The following is a 21,272-nucleotide window of genomic DNA, read 5'->3' as shown; positions in this document are numbered from 1 at the left end:
GTAGCTACCATAGGTGCAGGGAGTTCAGCTGCAAAATAAACTGGAGGGCATTGTACTGTTATATAATATGAACTGTGAAATGCCCTCCAAGGCACTCCTCTATTCTAGAAACCTTCAAGCCTGATAACTTACCTCTTCAGGCAAGCTTATCACATTCCACATAACCTCCCTAAACATTCATTTCGGTACTTGTTTCCTAGCACGGCCACAATCGTGGGCATCGGGTGTCATTTTTAGTGGTCTGCGACGCGACCGACGCGATGCCCCCAATTTTCCCATTGAAATGCATTGAAAAAAGTCAATATCGCGTCGGTCGCGTCGTATGCGGCTAAAAAAGGCTTAAATGGTCCAGACGCGATGCTCCCGATTTCCCATTTGTTCCCTATGGGGAAATCGCGGGCATCGCGTCGGTACCATCGCACCCGATTTTTTAGTGCATGCGATGGCCCCGATTTTTCCTCACGATGCCCACGATTATTCCCTCGATACAATCCACAAATCCTCAAATACTGTATTTTCTTATTCTTCAATTTGACATCCTCCTGACCTCTGGTCTGCAATGCTTCGTTACAATATCATACAGCCCACCAATAATTATCACCTATCCTTGTGTATCAGTGGCTATTTCCCTATAGATTGTAAGCTTGCGAGCAGGGCCCTCATACCTTTATGTCTGTCTGTTATTACCCAGTTTTGTTTTATTACTGTTGTAAAAACTGTAAAGTGCAATGGAAAACTGTGCAATATAAAAAAAAAAACCTGTTGATAAATAAATAACTGGAGTACTGTAATGTGGCAAAATATGAAGTGGGGGCATTATAATGTGGCAAGGTTGAACGGTTGGCACTGTAATGTGACATAATTTTAAATGGGGACACTATGTCATAATGTGAATTGGTGGCATAATGTGTACGGGTATCCCTGTCAAGTTATCAGGTTTGAAGGTTTCTAGAATAGAGGAGGGCATTTCACAGTTCATATTATATAATAGTACAATGCCCTCCAGTTTATTTTGCAGCTGTAGTGACCTACAGTATGCACTATATTAGTTCATAAAATAAACTATGGCACTACTATGGGGCATAACATTAACTACGGCACTTCCATGGGGCATAACATTAACTAAGGTACCACTATGGTTCAGGAACTAGGGCACTTTGATTGGGTTAAAATTAACAACTGTTGCGGAGAGGTGTCTTTATATTCCTCTGGCTAGATCATTGAGGTATGGCAGCCATTTTGTGCAATGAACCAACAATCAGTCACTTTATTTCTCAATGAGGTCACTGATAACCAGATAAAGGATAGGGTGTGTTCTCATAAATATTGGTCCACTGTGTAAAGATAGGTAGTGGGACCATTTTAATGGCAAATAAGCTTGATAGAGAGAGCTAAAACTATAAAAATTTAGATCTGATACCTATCAAGTTTTTCAATAGAAAAAGGAGAGTAGTAAAAGTAGGGTACAACAGAACATTGGGAGATAGTGTAGGCAGCACTAATACTAACCCGTTGCCAGCCTGGCTGTTGCTCTTGTTGTCCGAGGCAAGCTGGGATAGGACATAGTGTGGAGCTTTGGCGCTGTCTGCATCAAAAACGTCCATGTTGGAATCCCGACGTTTGGTCCCGGGCCTCTGCTTCGTGTTTCGCTTGCGTGACTTACGTGGGACCTCTGTGTTATCATTGTAAGAATGGGAACTCATGTTGCTGAAATTGGACGTGGAGTCTTCAGTCCACATGTTGCAGCTCTGCTCAGACTCTTCCACTCCACCCCCTTCATCTTGGCAGGACATCTGACTGCTATCCAGCAGGTCTTCCGGGGGTGGAGAAATGTTTAGGACCGTCCATCTCAATGGCACGGACTGCTGGCTTCCCGTATTACTGGCTAACAGCTTTTCACTTACCCCTGGCTTACTTACCCCCGAGGCAGAGGATTGCATAGCTTTGGTGTCGGTGAGTGAGGTAGAGTAATTAGGAGGACTGGAAGTGGTGGTAAAGGAACTGCGAGCACCGCCCATGGTGGAAGAGGAGGAAGATGAAGCATCTGCAGTGTACAATCCAAAAGTAAATACACACATTTTCACCGGCACTGGCCAGCAGTCCCAATGGAATTAGGTGATTTAATTTTATTTATTTTCAAAAATATATCCGATTACTTTAATTCCCACCAAATAAATTGAAATTTGGTTAAATAAAAAGAAAACAAATAAAATAAAAATAAAAGAGAATTTTTCTGGCCAATATGGACACAGGTCAACTTAAATATCAAAGCATTATTGACCGTGTCAGTTTTGTAACGATAAAAGCTGGTGGAGATAAAGTTACATCATTTGACCTTCACTGCCTTGGTAAAATTTAGATATTTTAAATTTGGCCAATCAGAAAAAAAAACTATAAATAATAAATTATAACCCCCTTAGAAAAAGGTGTGTTAAATTGCCAATTAGTAAATAAAACAAAGTTGTTTTTTTTATAATTTTTTTTTTTTTTTTAGTGGGACTGTCTGTAGCCACAAAATATTAAAATAAGTTTCTAACCTATGAAGCAGAGAACTACAGGTCATTTTTAATGCAGACACTCCCTGCTTCAGAGGCAAATCCTGGAATAAAAATATGAGAAAATAAATGAGAAACAGCTGCTTAGTATTCCAGTTATAAACTATTTAAAAAAAAAAAAAAAGAAAAAAAAATAGAGTATAAAACAAACTCATTTATTAGCAAAATGGAACTGATATGGTTTAAACCCTAAAATCCCTAACAGAAAAGACCTCAAGCAAATTGCACTAGCACTGGTGCTTACAGAATTATAGATGGCTTTATGTACCAGTGTCAAATTCAAATGAAATCGGATTAATTTGGTCTCCTTTGGGGTCATTTTTTGAAATGTCTAAAAAAAAAAAACAACCAGAGATATAATCCATTTCTAGATAATATTCAGTTAGTCCATCTGCACAATGTTATGCCAAGTTTTGTCTCCCTGTATTGTTCCTTTGTACGGCGCTGCGAAACACTTGTGGCGCCTTATAAATAAAATTATAATAATAATAAATCTTATTGGTACAGGAAAGGGTGTTGCCCATGGAAACAATTTTTTTCCTATTGTTTCAATAAATTCCAAACTACGAATGTGGACCACTCTCTAGAATGCATTGGTCATATTCACAACAAGGCACTGGATTGCTTTATTCAGACTCACTTTTAAAGTGAGCAGTACCACTGAGAAGTTTCTAGTAAGAGGTCACTTTTCAAGATTTGTTAAATAATTGGGATAATCAATCATTTGCTGCTTTCCAAATAAGGACAGGGAGAATTCTGAAAAACAAGTTCTTAATGCCATGTGTTTCATAACCTTTCATAATGAAAGCAGTTTATCACTTTCAGGCTACAGTATTTAAGGTGCCTGTTGGCTTAGGAACCTCAAGAGCAAATTTAAACAGTCAAAGTATTTATAATGTGCGCAGATTTCTAGACTACATTTGCACACATCCATTATTACTTATAAATTTACAAAAAAGTGGTCATTCTGATGATCAGTTTAGATTTTGTTCTAAAATGGCCATAAATTGAACGTAAAATCCTATATTGAAATATTGAAAATCTCAAAGGATCATTTAAAGGAAAGCCAAATTATCAGTGAGAAATTTAGTATATTATCAGTTCCATTTTACACTGTTTGTACACATCATTTAACTTTGCAGCTGAAAGAAATAATAATAAAAAAATATTCAGTGACTTTCCAAAGCATTCACATTTAAAAGAAAATCACATTACTGTAGAGGTGCGGTGTGTGTTTCGGGCATGCATTAATAAAATGCTGCATTATCAATCTTACAGTAGATCAAAAGCAATTTAGCTGGAGCAGATTTGCAGCCACTTTGGTCTGATTTGGTACAAGTGCATTAAAGTTTACACATCTAAGTGTATGCACAGATATATTTTTGAGAGCATGTATCACCATTTACATCAGAAATGATCAAAAATACGCATTTCCCATTTTCTAAATAATTTTGAAAAACAATGGAGAAAACAAGTTTAATTAAGGCAAATTAAACAGTTAAAACACTTATCTCAGAAAAAAAAATATTTGAAAAGATTAGAAACATGAAGGCAGTAACCCATTTCTAAAGACCAAAAGCTTTACATTTTCTTTCCCATCAACATGAAATAGAGTAACAAATCACTCCTAATAGGAGGAAGTAAGAGTTGATTAACAAAAAATAGTTGATTAAAAAAAAAAAAGTAAAAAAAAAAAATAGGTTCTGATTTGCCAGAAGTATGCCTTCGGACAAGAATGCAGATGTTTTTAAATTGCCAATCGTTTACCAGGCAAGGCCAGCTTGGTATTGCCTTGTAAAAGGATGTCTGCTTTAAAAATAAGGGCATTTTTACTAGAAGTCCCACAGCTCAGGCAATTTTACCCACATATTTTAAAAATAGTTTCACTTTTAATTCAGGAACATTTGTTTAATATTTAAAGGTACTTTTACATAATAAATAATTTGATGACAAATGTAATACATATATTATATAGAGCCTTCTTCAACTAGCCATCTCTGGATAGCCATGGTGAGCCATGGCTCCCACACCAAGGCCTATTGTTCTCAGCTGCAACACAATACATAGAACAATACAGTAGGGGATTAGCATAGGATTGCGTCCGACAGCTCTGGCTCACTTAATCCTGTTAAAGAGCTAGATGAGGATGGCTCTATCTGTATGTGTGTATACTGTATATGACATAAATGTATTCAATATTATTACAAATATATCTCCCAATTTGTGTTCATCGCTATACAAGAGGAATTATTGTAATGTTATGGATATAAAGCATCACTTATTCCCAGCATAAACCATTTTGCTGTGCATGTACAGATCTATTAAGGTTTGGGAGCTTCCAAACCTTTTACTCAAATAAGAAAGGGAACATTTATTCTACTTGTTAAATCGTCATAAAGTGTACACAAGATTCATGTGCCTTTAAAAGCAAGAGAACATGACAAAGTATTGTAGTGACTTTTACAAGTGTTCAAATAGAATTAGGCCTTTTTTCATAATTCATATATTGCATTGAAAAATATTACTATCTGGGATAAAAGCCCATTTATTTGGGTAAGAAAGGTTAGGGAAATATTATAATTAATGGGTGTAATTATCTCACCAATGGGAGCCTTCCTGATCACAGAGTGACCCTACTAGACAGCGAAACCGAAACTTCTGGCATATCATTGGTCACCAGGAGATTAGTTGGTTCAACTATCTACAAAGAAGGGTGCACACCCCAGATGACCCATTGGCATACAATTAAGGCCTCATATAACCATGAAAGGCAGGATGGCAAATATTAACTGGGGTCACCCCTTACCTTTGATTTACAAACAAGCAAAGTGGCCGCAAATCCGCAATCAAATCTTTTTTTTTTCCGAATTGTTTATTTATTTATTTTTTTCCTGTGCTCATGTAAAATGTATTTGGTCATAGTGTGAAGTGAAATAAAAAATAAAACATTGTCAAATGAACATTATACCAGCATTCATCATCAATCCACTATTTAAAACAGAAAAAAAAAAAGAAAATGAAAAAAACAAAGTAATAAAAATAAAATAAATAAAAGTCTTAGGAAGAAGTCTGAAATCGAGACCGACCTACAACCCTGGGTGAGTTTGGATGGGTTTAGTGTCTCTGGCAATATTTGTCTTCACTATTGATAGACAGACATAGTCACACAACCCACCACACGATGCCTGCCTCTGAGTGGCCGAGCTAGAATGCAAGTTAACTGTATTAATAGAGAAAAAACAGCTAGCATCCCAGCAAATATAAATTTTTTAAAAAAAGCATTCCTATCATCACATGGAATTTCTCGGTCAATTTGATCATGGTTTTAGTAAAACATTCATTCGGAAAATGTTTAGTTTCCACATTCACATCCCCCCACAAGACACAGGTAAACAGAAAAAAATATATATCAACTGTCATTAATGATAACTTATTCACATTTATATTAGACTAATTAGTCTGTAACATAGAAATTCAAAGGCCTATTGCCTCAGCTTTCGCCATCAACCAGTCACACCTTCTCATCATGTGCTTTGTAATTGGCTGCGGTTAGGACAGTAAATTTAAAGAAACCTTTATAGATCTATAAAAACAATTGTTTTAAGATTTTTTTTTTTAAAGAAACATTACCGTTGTCTCAACGACACATCCCATATATTTAGAGCATGGTCACAGGACAAAAAAAAAAAACCTTAACTTGCAAAAGCTGGCCTGCTATCTGGTAACACTAGCCTTGCCCCTGAGTGCAAGACCACCAATCTGCAGCCTGCAGAAGAGCATGGCCGTTATCTTGCAGGCTTCTTTATCCAATCTCTGGCTTTTCGTACTTTTTGAGGATAGAGCAGCGCTACTCTCCTAAGTAACGACTGCTTTCTCTAAAAAGGTCAGAGCGGGAAGTGTGCAGGACAGATTTAGGAGAGCGCAAACATCAAATTAATTTCCCGTATATTACTTGGCTCAATAACACAAAGCCTTTCATAGTTATTCAAGTCTAATAGTGTTTCTTTCTTGCTCTTTTTATACCATAGTCTCACACTGGGCAGTGCCCCTGATCGTGGAGAACACATCTTTCCGACATGGGAATAACATCTTTTCTCTCTCTCTCTCTACAAATATATATATATATATATACACACACACCTGTACATATAAGTGCACCCAAATAACCAATATAATAATGTGTATCATTATTTTCTAAATATACCAAATAAAAGATTCCAGTTTAAAAACACTATACTTATTTTTCTTTGTTTGAACACTCTTAATACATGGTGTCCAGTTTATCCACAAATTGTTTGCAGAAGTATTTCACTTTATTACAAATCCTCCATCAAAATATGGCAATAGAAAAACCCTACGCGTTTAGTCCGTTAGGACTTCATCTGGGACAACGTCAGTAACTGATGAATAAGGGACTATGTCTTAGTACCACCATAGGCCATAAAAATAAGAATAAATAATATTGAGATATTCCTATATAGGGAACCCCTTATTAGGGATTACAACAGGACACCAGGACAATATACAACTGCAGATGAATACTATGTGTACAGTGATAAAATCCTTCCTGCAACTCCAAAGGCCAGCAATCTATATATATATATATATTTTAATTATTATTTTTGTATTATTATTATTTTAAAAAATTTCAATCAGAGCAACTATACAATGCTATGTAACTTCCAAATTATTATTGGATTATGCGAACCATAAAAATCCAAAGTGGGTGTGAAGATGTACTCTTAGAGAATGGAGAGAAGAAAATAAGCTACAGACTGTCCTGGTTGTGATATAATGGAAGGAGTAGGGCTTCCAAGACCATAGGGTATGGATATGATCGGCAACTATATTTGTAACAAGTTCAGAATTTAAATATGAATATTTTGCTACGCATTATATGAGACATCTGGAATGGCATTTTGATTGCAGTTTCTACCATTCAGAAGAGAGCTACTTTGTCCCTTCCCTATAACATCTTTATCTCCTTTCCAAAGCTCCCTGGCCTAGCATATCCATTGGGGATAAGTGATAACTTCAGTGACTGGGTGGATGGTCATGCATGGGATTCCCAGGATCGGAAAGTATAGGTTAGGAGACCCAGAGTTTTTAAGCATGGTACATCTAGGAACCCAACCACCCCTAATGCAATGTTAAGCTGTGTACACATGCTTAGATTTTTCCCTGTTTTCGATTCGATTTTGCTTATAGAAGCAAAATCGAATCCACATCGAATGGTTTTTAGGACACTTTCGATCTGCATTCGATTCGATGCGCGCTCCCTTTTTCTCAAAATCGAATAGAAAAATCTACTGTGCAGCCAAGGAAATCTCGAATTCGATCCAGTAAATCGAATGAGTACATTGTGCCTACATTGTGAAATCGAAATCCAATCGAATGCAAAAGTACAGATCTAATGCCAAATCGAATGGGATGATCGAATGCCAGATCTAATAGAAAATCTAATCTAACATCAAATCTAAAGCAAATCTTAGCGTGTGTACAGGGCTTTACTTTGTTTTCGCCATCTTCAGCAAATGAGTACTAACCAGAATTTTGACTGTCAACAGCCACTGGAATTTTATTGATCATTCTTAATAAAAATATAGGCTAGGGAGGCTATTGGGATGCAACAGTTTAATCTCCCTGATCATAATTAAGTTGTACTGTTTGTTACCAATGGCCTGAAAGTCGTCATATCAAACCAACTGGGATAAAATGATCGTTACAATAAAAAGTGGAGAGGTCATCACTGATTCAAACTACAAAACAGATGACCACTTAGCCCTAATCTGATAAAACTATTATAGTCTTCTGCTCACAATCTACATCTCATAGACTGCACTGACTTTACCCAGTCACCCAATTGTGTTGTCTGTATCAGTCCGCCTACTCTTGGTCATATAATTAGACTTTTGAGACCCACCATGACCCCAATTTGAGGTTTTATCCAAGCCATCATATATGGCGAGGCATTTATCAAAATGGAATTTGTGAGGGGTGTTCATTGTAACTCCCTGCAGCTTTCAAAACCCATAAAATTCCTCTTCCCTGCCTGGGGTGTCGCTCTCTGCTGTAGTGCTTCTAGCACAGTGTGGTCTGCACATCAGTGCTGAAATACAGACCACACTGTGCAAGCAGCATGAAGTGACAACCCAGCAGGAAAGAGGGGCTGCATGGGTTTTGGAAGAGGCAGGGTGCTAGAATGAACAAAGGAATTGTGGTAAAGGGACAAAGACATTCAAAAAGTATTCTTAATTTCATTAAAAACCCTTAACTAAAACAATGTTATTATTATATATTATATTATGAAATAGTGAAGACATTCTGGTAAACAACAAGTAAAAAAAAAACCTGATACAAAAGAAAGCTTATCAAAACAGTACTAAAACAACACAGAATGCAAACTACTGTACAGTAAACACTTTATTTCTGCATGCTGGTCTGGAAATGAAGCCATTCCAAATTATTTAACCTTCAATATCAATCCAACCAGCCAAGAGTTTCTCTCTGTGATATTTTCTCAGGTGGCTACTAACAATCATAAAGAATTCGAAATCTTCACAGAAAAATGTGCTACTGGAGCAAGACAACGAGAAAAAAGGTAACAAGAGCCCAGGCAGAAAGATAACGCTGGAACATCCGATATAATATGCATTCTTTGGTGTATCCAATGCTATACAGACAAGGTCACCAATTTGAGCCACTCAGGATGATTAAAAAGAATATAACTGGATATATATATGGTTAACATTACTGAGGTCATGGGCTCGATTCCCACCATGGCCCTAACTGTGCGGAGTTTGTATATTCTCCCCGTGCGCATGCGTTGGTTTCCTCCAGGTGCCTCCCACAATCCAAAAAATACACTGGTAGGTTCACTGGCTCCAATCAAAAATTAACCCTAGAATGAATGTGTGTGCGTGTACATGTGTTCGGGATAAGAGATTGTAAGCGCCACTGGGGCAGGGACTGATGTGAGTGTTCAAATATTCTCTGCAAAGCTCTGCGGAATGTGTGTGCGCTATATAAATAACTGGTAATAATAAATCGATATTTTGCAGTATATCCTAAATAGATTTACTTAAAGCGGATATGGCAACGCTTTTCTGTCTGGAAAAACAACAAACAAAATGCATTCCAGATCCCTTACTACCAAGGTCATCATTTCCTTTTACAGTGAGTGAAGGCATAAAGCGGTTCACGTTTATTTGTTTTATCTCAACTGGAATACTTTCTTGACGTTTTAATCACTGCCCCCCCCTTGCAAACTCAAATTAAGCTGTTCCATAATGCTAAAATGTCACGACTGATACAGTAGGTTAATCGTCCCTTCCACATTCTGTGATAACCACAACTGATAAACGTAATCTCTAATTACCAGCACTAACCGCAGCCAATATCAACAAGATTCGGTATTTGTAGCTTACACCAAACAGGGTTTGATTAGCTGAAAGCGTGGAGGCAACAGGCAATACAATTCCATGTAATGAATTAGGCTATTCGTAATACATTTCTTTTTATAAAGTGCAAGCAATACAAAAAAAAAAAAACAACAACATTTTTTTGTATCTGTGGGCTTATTGTGTTATGAAAAAAAACAAAACAAAAAAAAACAAAAACACATATTTGGTGCATCTGATATATACATATATATGATTTTTTTTAACATCAGAATACTATTTATTTTGAAATGTATTGGAATGTATCAGCCTGGCATAGCCCAATAAAACCACAGATTTGGAGGGATATTACTGGCAAGGATAGAACAATGAGCAGTGCTGTAAAGTATTACATTTCATGTAAAGGATTTGTGAAATGACGGAGCTGTATGTAAATAAGGCGTATGCAAGATTCCGTTCCATCTCGTACCCTGTGCCAGAGTTTCGTCTTTTATAGATCACTCCGTGTCGCTAGTAAATAAATTAATAGGAGACCACAGACCAGATATGTTCTTGGCTTCCAGGGGAGGGGGGGGGCAGGCTGTTGCCCAAAACGTTATTTATAAACATGAGGTTGAGTACTAGACCTGCGGAATAGGCTGCCCACTCTTACTACAGTTTGTGGGAAAAAGAGTTTAGCATAAACAAATGTCAGCACGTCCGAAGGTGAACTTAATATAAACATAAGTATATGTGCCACATTCAGTACGAACAACATCATCCGTTTCTATGCTTCATAGACCGCCCCAAACTGCTCAGTTATAGCGGTGTTAGGTATGGGCACTCTTTACGTGAGAGCTTTAGCATATGCTGCTGGGATTGGCTTCATTTGTAGAAACAGTGACAAATGCCCGTCTTGATACATGGCTGCAATCTAAACATAGGGATCGCGACTGATCTTATTGAGACGTAAAAACACAACGGGCGAACGTGGCAATTCTAGAAAGAAATTGCTGTTAGTGGGCAATACAACAGCATATGGGCAGTATGGTGGTGTAATGGTTAGCATTAATGCCGCTGAGGTCACGGGTTCGATTCCCACCATGGCCCTAACTGTGTGGAGTTTGTATATTCTCCCTGTACTTGCGTGGGTTTCCTCCGGTTACTCCAGTTTCCTCCCACAATCCAGAAATATTCTGGTAGGCTAATTGGGCAGACTAGATGGGCCACCAAATGTAATACATTAGCCACCCCCTTAACACACATTGTACCAGCATGCATTTGTTCGTTATAACTGAACAGGAACGGCGATATGGCGCACTCAACTTTAACAGCACTGTTCATTTAAGCCAGCGGGGAAAGTGGGTAAAAATGATGGCATATTGACTGAAGAAACAAAAAGCAAAGAAATAGAATAAATGAAATGATGCCTACCAGCAGCAATAACACCTGGGGGAGGCGACCCTGCCTCGCCTCCGCTTGTTTGACTCATTGGGGTGACAGACGTCTCTCGGGAAGAGGGCAACTGCAGCTCCTTTGGGAGAAGATCATAAACAGATTCTAAAAAGAAGAACCAATGGACAAGTCAGTGTAGGGAAGCAAGAAAAATACATTGCATAGAAAGTGGTCCCGGTTGTTATGTAGGGTCTAGGTCAACCACTATTGGTCGATATGGTGAAAAGGTCGGCATGAACTAGGGCGACATTGACAAGAGGTGAACACAAGCAATGAGTTGCCATGGCAATGGTTGACACATAAAAAGTTCGACGTGAGTCTTTCACAATTTTTTTCCCCTTAAGAGAACCACAGTAGTTCATACTTTATGATCGATGTGGACTACAATTGGGAACGGTTAAGTTCCTGAAGCATGGTGTTGAAGTCTAGGTACACACACGCCATTTTGTGATAGTATGGCCGCCATTTTGGTTCGCAGAGTTGCGCAAATAAAGTTTCCATACCCGAGTATGTGTGACAATGTGGACCAGAAGAGTAGACATACTATCACACATAAATTCATAATAACACACTTACACGAAATGAAATATAGTTAAAAGGTTTAGAACGCCACACATAGCTTAGTTAGCCCTGCACACACCTGTCTATATCGTGTTTAGTACCGTTCCGCTCAGTTCATTATGCGAAGTATTCCGGTCATTGCGAATATGTCGCAATGTACATTGCCCGATAGTTATGGACATAATCCATAATCCAGAGACAGTTTCTGTTGTAAGTAGTTAACAAAGGAAACTAGCTCAAACCGGTTCTTATCCTTGCTGACGCCGAAACCACCAAACAAAGGACTCTTAAAGTTCACTCCCCTGCACCTGGTCAGACCAGGTACAGCGTCTAACCTCCAATCACAGTGGACCGGACATATGATCTCTGACCAATGAGAATGGCTTTTGACCTCCCCCTTCTGACCCTATAAGATAGGCGACCCGGAGCAGGCTCGCTCTCTTCGGCACATCTACTTTCCCTGGACCTTCCTACCGGACTATAGTTCATTCCTGAACGATAGTGAGCTCTGACCGGACTGCGCTTCGCTTACTAGATGACCACGGTAAACGGTTGCATTTTCATGGTATTTATTCTTATAAGTATTGTTGGCTGATTGTGTCTTGTAACTGTATTCTTTCCCCTTAGTAGAGTCTGTTTAGTATTCATTGTTAGTATATTGTATTACCTGTTATACCTGTTTATTCTTATTTCTGTAACCCCCTTTTTGTCCGTTAGGGACTTAAATACAAACCTTTTTATGGAGTTCTAATCTCCTTATTCCTATTCAGTGGTCGTGTCTGTTTATTCGCATAATAGCGATAAGGTACATTGCGGACTCTGTCCTTTAAAGTATATTCGCAGAATTAGAGACAAAGTCCTGCGAAGGGATCTCTTATCAAGGTATTGGTTCTTAAGTGTATAACATACAATTAAAAGGTACGCTACGCTGCGCTACGTTTTGTTCGCACGTAGCTAGGTATAAAGGGTAAGCAGGTTACGGACACATTACGTAACCTGCGCTTTTCACTCATTGTCTCTCTGGTCATTATCTAATCATCATTAACAATTGGGGGCACGTCCGTCCGCTCCACATTCCAGAACTCAGTACCAGGCGTGCGACCCGACCTATACCAGCAAAAGGGTGGAAGTATTATCCATTGCTGGATAGGCCGGGTCCGCGGCGGTGCGGGGTTCGGGAAGTGCTAGCGCTGAACCCGGAGTACAATGGGTGAAAGCCACGTGTTTTAAAGTATATCATACCTAAATGTTTAGTAAACTGTACTTCTGCCTGCCACAAGTAGTTTAACGGGGTATAGTGTCTTGGGTTGCTTGTTTATTACAGTATATGTACCACGTGCGATAAGGTTCGCACACGTGGAATCTGTGTTTATTATAGTACATAGAGGATCCCCTCTGTGCAAAAACTATAATTGTTTATTGTTAGTTACCGCAAAAACAGGGACCACGCCACGTGGCGACAAGTCCTGGCCCTTTTGCAGTAACGTAAAGCGTCTATTGTGTATTACGCAAGGTGAGCGCGCACGTGCCCACATCGGGAAAGTTTCGCATCTTTGTACGTGGTTTACGGATTAAGTACGGGATTTATTTCGCATCTTGATACGTAACTCTCGGACAGAGTTAAGGGATTTATTCCACATTCAAGCGCAATTACTGCGTATAGCGAAACCCGAGCGCAACCTTGCAAATACACTATAGAACACGTGGGTGGCCGATTCATCGGCGGCCTGTGAACAACGCACGTACACACGTGGCTGTTCATTGGTACTGCACATGCAGCACACATAGGAATTAAGAGGTGAACAGTAATAAACCACTAGCTTTATTTAAACAGTATAGTAATATACTGCGAATAAAGCAGTGATTAATAAAAGAAAATAATTTTTTTTCTTTTTGTTCATTTTCTCATAAGCAAGCAACTCAAGCATTATTTTAATAGATTCCTATAGTTTATTATAAGGGATTTATACCTGCATAAGAATCTAGTGAAAAGCTACCGGCCTGGGAAAATTTTCTGTACAGAAATATTTCAAAAATAAGCATAAGACCAAGGTGTAACTAGCGCCCAGTGTGAAACATAACTGAGGCGAACGGGTGTGTGACGGCACGACTCAGCGCAGTGTAGTCCAGTGTAGGACAGTCCAGTTAGGACCGGGTTCACGTGACGACGTGCCCATAGGAACTGCCCCTTCAGTGGAATTAATTCCGCTAGGAGGGTACAAGAAGATATATCGGAACGCACTTGTTTCCGATTAGCTACTTTAGAAATCCGATTTTTGGGGGTATAGGAAAGCAAGTTTGTTATACCCTGGAAAAATTGTGCCGCGCCAAGCAAGTTGGCTAGAAGTTCGCTGCTAGTTGAAAGACTTGGTGATTGAGTATCATACCTCGTATCCTTCGCACCTGCTTGACTGTGGGATGTTCTAGGAAGCTGTAGAAGTGAGTGTTTGGGGAGCTCTCAGATAAGTAATAACCCACCGATATCTATTAAGCTGTGAACGTTTATTCCTGTAACTATGGGTAATAACGGGTCACGCTGTGATAACGTGCAGGATAGGGAGGAAGCAAGCCGGCCAAGAGGATCGGCTGCTTTTATTATGTGCAGGAAGCACGGTGAACTCGCAGTTGTTTATCAAAATAAATGGAGAAAAATGACACAAGGCAGCAAGTTAGAATTTCCCAGTGTTGGTAGCTTCGATCCAGAAATCTTATCGGCAGTAAAAGATGAAATATGCCTACTCTCCAGCCGTAAGGAGAGAGTGAAGCATATAGATATTCTTAAATTGTGGCAGAAGGAAGGACAGGAACAATGGGGAATCAAAGATCTGGCAATACCGGACACAATCAGCCACAATAGAAATGCAACCGTTGCCGCAATAGAATCAACTCCCCCACCCCCATATGTGCCGAAGGGGTTAATGACTCATAAGAAAGACATAAGTAATAATGTATCCGTTACTAACTTGTACCCTGTCTTACCCCCTTATAAGGAAACCCGAGAGGAGAACGAGCAGCTGTTGGCACTGGCCGTCTCCCATGCCCTTAACATGCTTGAGGAAAAGGTGCAACCCACTGCTGGGGTCCCAGCACAGGAGGAGGAGACGGCTGATGTCAACAGCATAGTATTAGACACAGGTAAGTACACACAACACAGCACAGAGATAGTTGCTCCTGGGATGTTGTCCAATGGTGCAGGGGGGATACAGATCCACCCTCTGCACACAGTTAAACCTCCTTGTGGACGGGGAGGCGGGGATGAGGTAATGCCTGTAAAGGATAGTGACATGCACAATACATGGACACGATTGGAACGTCATTCAATCATCAAAAATTTCCCTGATCCCAGCAAAGATCTGGCAAAGTGTCAGAAATTTGTAAGGGAGCGAGGAAATTCAGATGAGCCCACCAATAAGGATTGGCGAAACATGTTGAGAGCTTGCCTCCCTTCACATATAGATGTCCAGAAGTTCATTCGAGACAGTGGTGTGGAGGGCGATAAGATCTTAACTGAACAGGGCAACCAGGAAAATATACGCCTAATAAATATACAATTGGGTGTATATTTCCCAGGGACAGTTGAAAATACCTTAGGGTTCACCATCACACAGAAAGATGGTGAGTCCACCAGCGGATATTTCAACCGTGCTTTACAGGTGTTGCCAAAACACTCTGGTATCCCCGGCCACAGGGACAACATACATCTTAAGGGAGGGATTGTCTCTGTGCTGATACAAGGTCTTAGGAAAAATCTGAGAACCAACCTAGAAACCATTCACCCCAACTGCAGACAGATGTCAATACACACTTTAAAGAAATCTGCTGTTGATCTGGACAAACGATTTATGACAGAAAGACAAAACCAAATAGTATGTTTCAAATGTGGAAACAATGGACACATAGCCAGACATTGCAGGGTAAATAACCATAGAAAACATAACACATATGTAAGTAACTGAGAGACACAATGGGAGAAGACAGGTAGGTCTCAACACATAGCCGTAGCCCCACCTAGTAGCCAACGCCGCCCTAAGCATGACACATATATGCAAACAGGGAGTAGGACACACATACACCCCACATCCAGGTAACATAAGACAATATCTGAGGGAGGAGCCTCAGATATGGGTAAGTGGAATAGTTTAAATATAAAGTTTTTTTTGTACCTAACCCGTTAACAACATTCCCTCCTGGTCTAGGTTGTGTCAAGCAATTAGTAGCAGCAAGTGGGGTAACAGGAAAAATACAGCATTACCCACTGACGAAACCAGCAGATGTTACAAGCGGGCCTCTGCATACCAAACACTCTTTTCTGTTGGCTGCAGCGGCCCGACTAACCGCCTGGGTAGAGATTTACTATGTAAAATGGGATGTGTCATCTATTACACCCCTGATGGGGTATTTCTGGACACTCCTAGAAATCTTACACAAGAAGTGCAAGATATGCTGGACAGTCCTCAGAGGCTAATGTTGTATTCCACTGTTATAGAGTCAAATCCATCTAAGGTAGCTAAAAACTACAGCACAAATACCGAGTTCCCTTTGAACTAAAGATGGGAAGGACACAGGATCAATGGCAACCATAGCTTCAATAGAAACCCTGTTAAAAACAGAAAGTATAGCGCCCCAAAGTACAGCTTCACTATTCGAAACCTGAGGTTGAGCTGGGAAAAATACCCAGTGAAATAACAAGGTTCCCAAAAGAGAACTTTTAGCTAAATACCCCTAGACACAGCCCATAGTCCCAACCACACTGGGAAACAGAAAGAAAGGGAGGGCTTAAGAAGCAGAACAGGAGTTGAAAAGGGTAAGAACCAAATAGTTGAGAGCCAATTCCCCCATAGTGCTAAATCCTGGCGTCATAAAACAATAAAAGAAAAATTTTCGGTTGAAAATAAATGTACACATTACTGTCATTGATATTTTCTACCCTTTTTGAGTTTTTCTCTCTCTCTTTTTCCAATTTTTTTCTCCTTCCCCTACCCTTTTGTTCCAGAAACCCACAAATCATAGATAAATAGTTCGAAGAATCTGTCGCACTCCCAGCAGAGAAATACCATTGTGAATATGCGGTACCCTGTAAAGCGAGTAGTCACAATAGAGATATTTTTCAGTAAATCTTGAACAAAGTCTCAATAACTTTAAGCATTACTCCTAATGTTACCCAGGGCAACCACAGCCACCATCTTGTGAAAAGCAGTCCAAGTAATGCACAAAGCATTCCCCTTCTACAAAGAATGAAAAGGGTTGTAAAACGCATTTACATATAAATAGGTGCAATCACAATACCCATGTCTTCACAAACAGGCCTGATTACAGCTTTTTGCCATGGGTAAAACTGACACAAGAGACCATGTGATTTAGAATATTAGACCTGCTGAGGGGGCGACAGATATAGTGACGTAAGAAACCTGGTGATGCCAGCCTGACCAATGTCGTACTGCAGTGTGCAATTAAACCCTATTACTTAAGCACATTCATACTTGTCTACACAGTGTAGTCGCCATAGCACTACTGGTAAACAAAACTGAGAATGTGGTGTTGGGGTGTGTTTTAACTGTTTATGCTCCTCATATAGTCTGGACACTCCTAAAATTCTGCCTAAACATGTGAAAAAAAAAAAAAAAATATTCATCAGCCAAGTTCACTAAATGGGAACTTGCATTGATGTTACCATGTAAAATGGGTAATATTGTAAACCCAGCAACACTCTTACCAGGTGTGCCCGCAAAAGGCACAAAGGGTGGAGTGGTGCTGAGGTTGCTGGAATGGTGGAATTTAGTGGGAGCCGAGACGAATATGATTGCATGACATGTTTGAATCAGACCTTTTGCAGCATGCCCCCAAAGGGTGGTAACAACCCATTGGAAGAGGTCATTCATTTTTTTTTTCCGTTCTTTCCACAACACCGAGAGGGAAAATTGTACACTGGCTATACCGTAATAGATGGAAAAGGCATAGTAGAGGCTGAACCCATTGGACGTCTCACTCAGCAGCAGCAGTCTCATTAATAGTACTGCGAACTGAGAGAAAAACAGCCAATATTCATGCTGACTCCAAGTATGTTTGTTGGGGTAATACAAAAGATCTTAGGCCCTATGGCGCCTCAGATGTTTTGTTTCAGTAGCTGGCACTCCAGTGGCGCAAGCGTTGTAAGTTTAAAAGATTCTTGACCGTCACACAGCTGCCGGACAGAGTGGCTGTTATCAAGTGTAAAAACCACATCTTCAATGAGGATTCAGTGTCACTTGATGATGAACATGCTGGCAAGGCAGCTGGGTGAGCCATGCGCTCTGCGGATAATGTTTGTGTTCCCCCTATAAATGTCAGTATATTCACATAGTAATACAAGATTTGTGTCCCCTGCAGGAGAAGCAGTCTGGAAGCCGAAGGGATGTGGACAGGAATAGAAAGATGGACAAGGTAAACCAGTGACTCTAAGAACATGCCAAACTGTCAGGACAGAGATAGCCCATGGCCTGACTTATCTTGACAGGGAAGGTATGTGGAAAAATTAGTCCAAAATTACTGGTGTGCCCACAGACAGGTAAGACGACAGAATCATGCCTTACTTGTCTGGGGGAAACAAACTGCAACGGCTGTTCCCACAGAGCCATCTCCACATCCCTCCTCCAGCAGGATCCTCTGCAGGTAATACAAAATTGGCTTTGTACAGTCCACTCTAGAAGCATTTAAGTTATTTATTTATTTTTATATTTATATATATATATATATATATATATATATATATATGTTGACGTTTGTGTGTATAGATATGGCAGCCCAGAAACACCCTTGAGTATGCAAATATATATAAAAGGTTTAAGTCATGTGTTAACCTTCAGGGACTGATGGTACACCCCATAATCTCTTTTTGTAGTAGTAAAATCACTCTCAGAACTCCACCTCATTGGTCCCCATCGAAACATTGCTTGGCGGGCAGCCACAGGTTATGGTAATCCCACAAGGAGATCCTAGACCACAAATGCAAGTGATGTATCCACACCTGGAAAACTGCAGCAAAAGGACTTTGTTGACACCTGTTGTGAACTGTCATAACCATGAACCAGGAGATGTTGTTGTTGTTTCCCCTGCTTTGCCATATACAGGTTGCTTGATAGACCTTTGGAAAGGACCACCCCAGATCTTGTTGACCAGCACTACCTCAATAACAAAGTCGCAGAGAGAGATTCGGGTACGTTCGTCCTACTGCCGAAAGAACTGAAAACCGGAAGGTCCCTACACTCGAGGGCGAAAGAAAGAAATCGCTAAGAGGCACCATTTCGGGAGGACTGGAGAGCAGCTAAGGTCAAGCAACCTGTACAAGCTACAAAAAGGGACTGTGACACACCCCACTGGTAACAGGTTGAAAGGATCACTAACAAAATTTTTCCTTTCTCAGTTTTCTCTATTGTTGTGGGTCCTATTCTTGTCTCCCCCCCCACTATCCGTTCTTATCCTCAAAAGCAAGGATACCGCCGCCGCCCTGCTGCCAGGCATTGGACGGACGATACAGAGTTCTGAGAGTGTGTTACCCGTCCCAGCTTAGGTTAAGGTAGAATCTATAAACTTGACACCTTACCCAGGATCGGATGTTTTAATACCATCATACTTAAAAGCATACCAAAAAGAGAGACAACAAAGAGTTCAAGGGTCTGTTGTCACAAACAATACCTACCAAAGGATGCCATATTTGTGAACGTGTATATGTTGTAACCACCCCTGTTTTTATTTTTATCCCTAAATTGTACATTATCCTTCGTGACCCTGAGTAGATTGTTCGATAAATGCGGCCCATCGTTTGTCCATGATCCTGGATCGGCCGAGAGCAGATGGTTTACTCCCCTTATATGTGTATTTCATGTATCCCAATTTCTCTGTTAGGATTATGAATTTCTGTTTTGTCGTGTGAAATGTTTTGTATTGTAACAGTTTTATATTTACTGTTAAAGGGTGGACTGTTGAAGTCTAGGTACACACACGCCATTTTGTGATAGTATGGCCGCCATTTTGGTTCGCAGAGTTGCGCAAATAAAGTTTCCATACCCGAGTATGTGTAACAATGTGGACCAGAAGAGTAGACATACTATCACACATAAATTCATAATAACACACTTACACGAAATGAAATATAGTTAAAAGGTTTAGAACGCCACACATAGCTTAGTTAGCCCTGCACACACCTGTCTATATCGTGTTTAGTACCGTTCCGCTCAGTTCATTATGCGAAGTATTCCGGTCATTGCGAATATGTCGCAATGTACATTGCCCGATAGTTATGGACATAATCCATAATCCAGAGACAGTTTCTGTTGTAAGTAGTTAACAAAGGAAACTAGCTCAAACCGGTTCTTATCCTTGCTGACGCCGAAACCACCAAACAAAGGACTCTTAAAGTTCACTCCCCTGCACCTGGTCAGACCAGGTACAGCGTCTAACCTCCAATCACAGTGGACCGGACATATGATCTCTGACCAATGAGAATGGCCTTTGACCTCCCCCTTCTGACCCTATAAGATAGGCGACCCGGAGCAGGCTCGCTCTCTTCGGCACATCTACTTTCCCTGGACCTTCCTACCGGACTATAGTTCATTCCTGAACGATAGTGAGCTCTGACCGGACTGCGCTTCGCTTACTAGATGACCACGGTAAACGGTTGCATTTTCATGGTATTTATTCTTATAAGTATTGTTGGCTGATTGTGTCTTGTAACTGTATTCTTTCCCCTTAGTAGAGTCTGTTTAGTATTCATTGTTAGTATATTGTATTACCTGTTATACCTGTTTATTCTTATTTCTGTAACCCCCTTTTTGTCCGTTAGGGACTTAAATACAAACCTTTTTATGGATTTCTAATCTCCTTATTCCTATTCAGTGGTCGTGTCTGTTTATTCGCATAATAGCGATAAGGTACATTGCGGACTCTGTCCTTTAAAGTATATTCGCAGAATTAGAGACAAAGTCCTGCGAAGGGATCTCTTATCAAGGTATTGGTTCTTAAGTGTATAACATACAATTAAAAGGTACGCTACGCTGCGCTACGTTTTGTTCGCACGTAGCTAGGTATAAAGGGTAAGCAGGTTACGGACACATTACGTAACCTGCGCTTTTCACTCATTGTCTCTCTGGTCATTATCTAATCATCATTAACAATGGCAAGCGAAGCGAGGGTACACGTTACACATACATGTTGATAGGTCTACCTTTTCCTGTGTCAACCATTTCCATGTCAATCTACTGCTTTTGTCTACATGGACCTAGTGCATGTCCACATTTTTTTATGTGTTGACTTTTTCACGGTCGACCATTTATGGTCTACCTACTGA

The 21,272-nt window shown here is 40.0% G+C and overlaps 1 protein-coding gene across 12 annotated transcripts in view; it reads right to left on the bottom strand.

The window, feature by feature from the left end:
* NFAT5 (nuclear factor of activated T cells 5) overlaps positions 1 to 21,272 on the bottom strand; it is a 131,048-nt gene that overhangs the window by 49,699 nt on the left and 60,077 nt on the right. For 9 of the 12 annotated variants that reach the window (XM_083164918.1, XM_083164921.1, XM_083164922.1 and 6 more), the window contains 2 exons: positions 11,369 to 11,494; positions 1,510 to 2,044 (listed from right to left, as the gene is read on the bottom strand). In XM_083164918.1, coding sequence (XP_083021044.1) covers positions 1,510 to 2,044; positions 11,369 to 11,494 — 661 coding nt within the window. Of the gene's footprint in view, positions 1 to 1,509; positions 2,045 to 2,537; positions 2,600 to 5,641; positions 8,637 to 11,368; positions 11,495 to 21,272 lie in introns of those variants that run through there. The other 3 variants (XM_083164925.1, XM_083164927.1, XM_083164926.1) reach the window with 3 other exon arrangements.

The sequence above is a fragment of the Crinia signifera genome, chromosome 11 (genome assembly GCF_055691185.1).
Source record: "Crinia signifera chromosome 11, ASM5569118v1, whole genome shotgun sequence".
Taxonomy (NCBI): Eukaryota; Metazoa; Chordata; class Amphibia; order Anura; family Myobatrachidae; genus Crinia; species Crinia signifera.
Note: the sequence above shows the minus strand (reverse complement) of the source record. Positions and strands in the feature narration are given on the sequence as shown.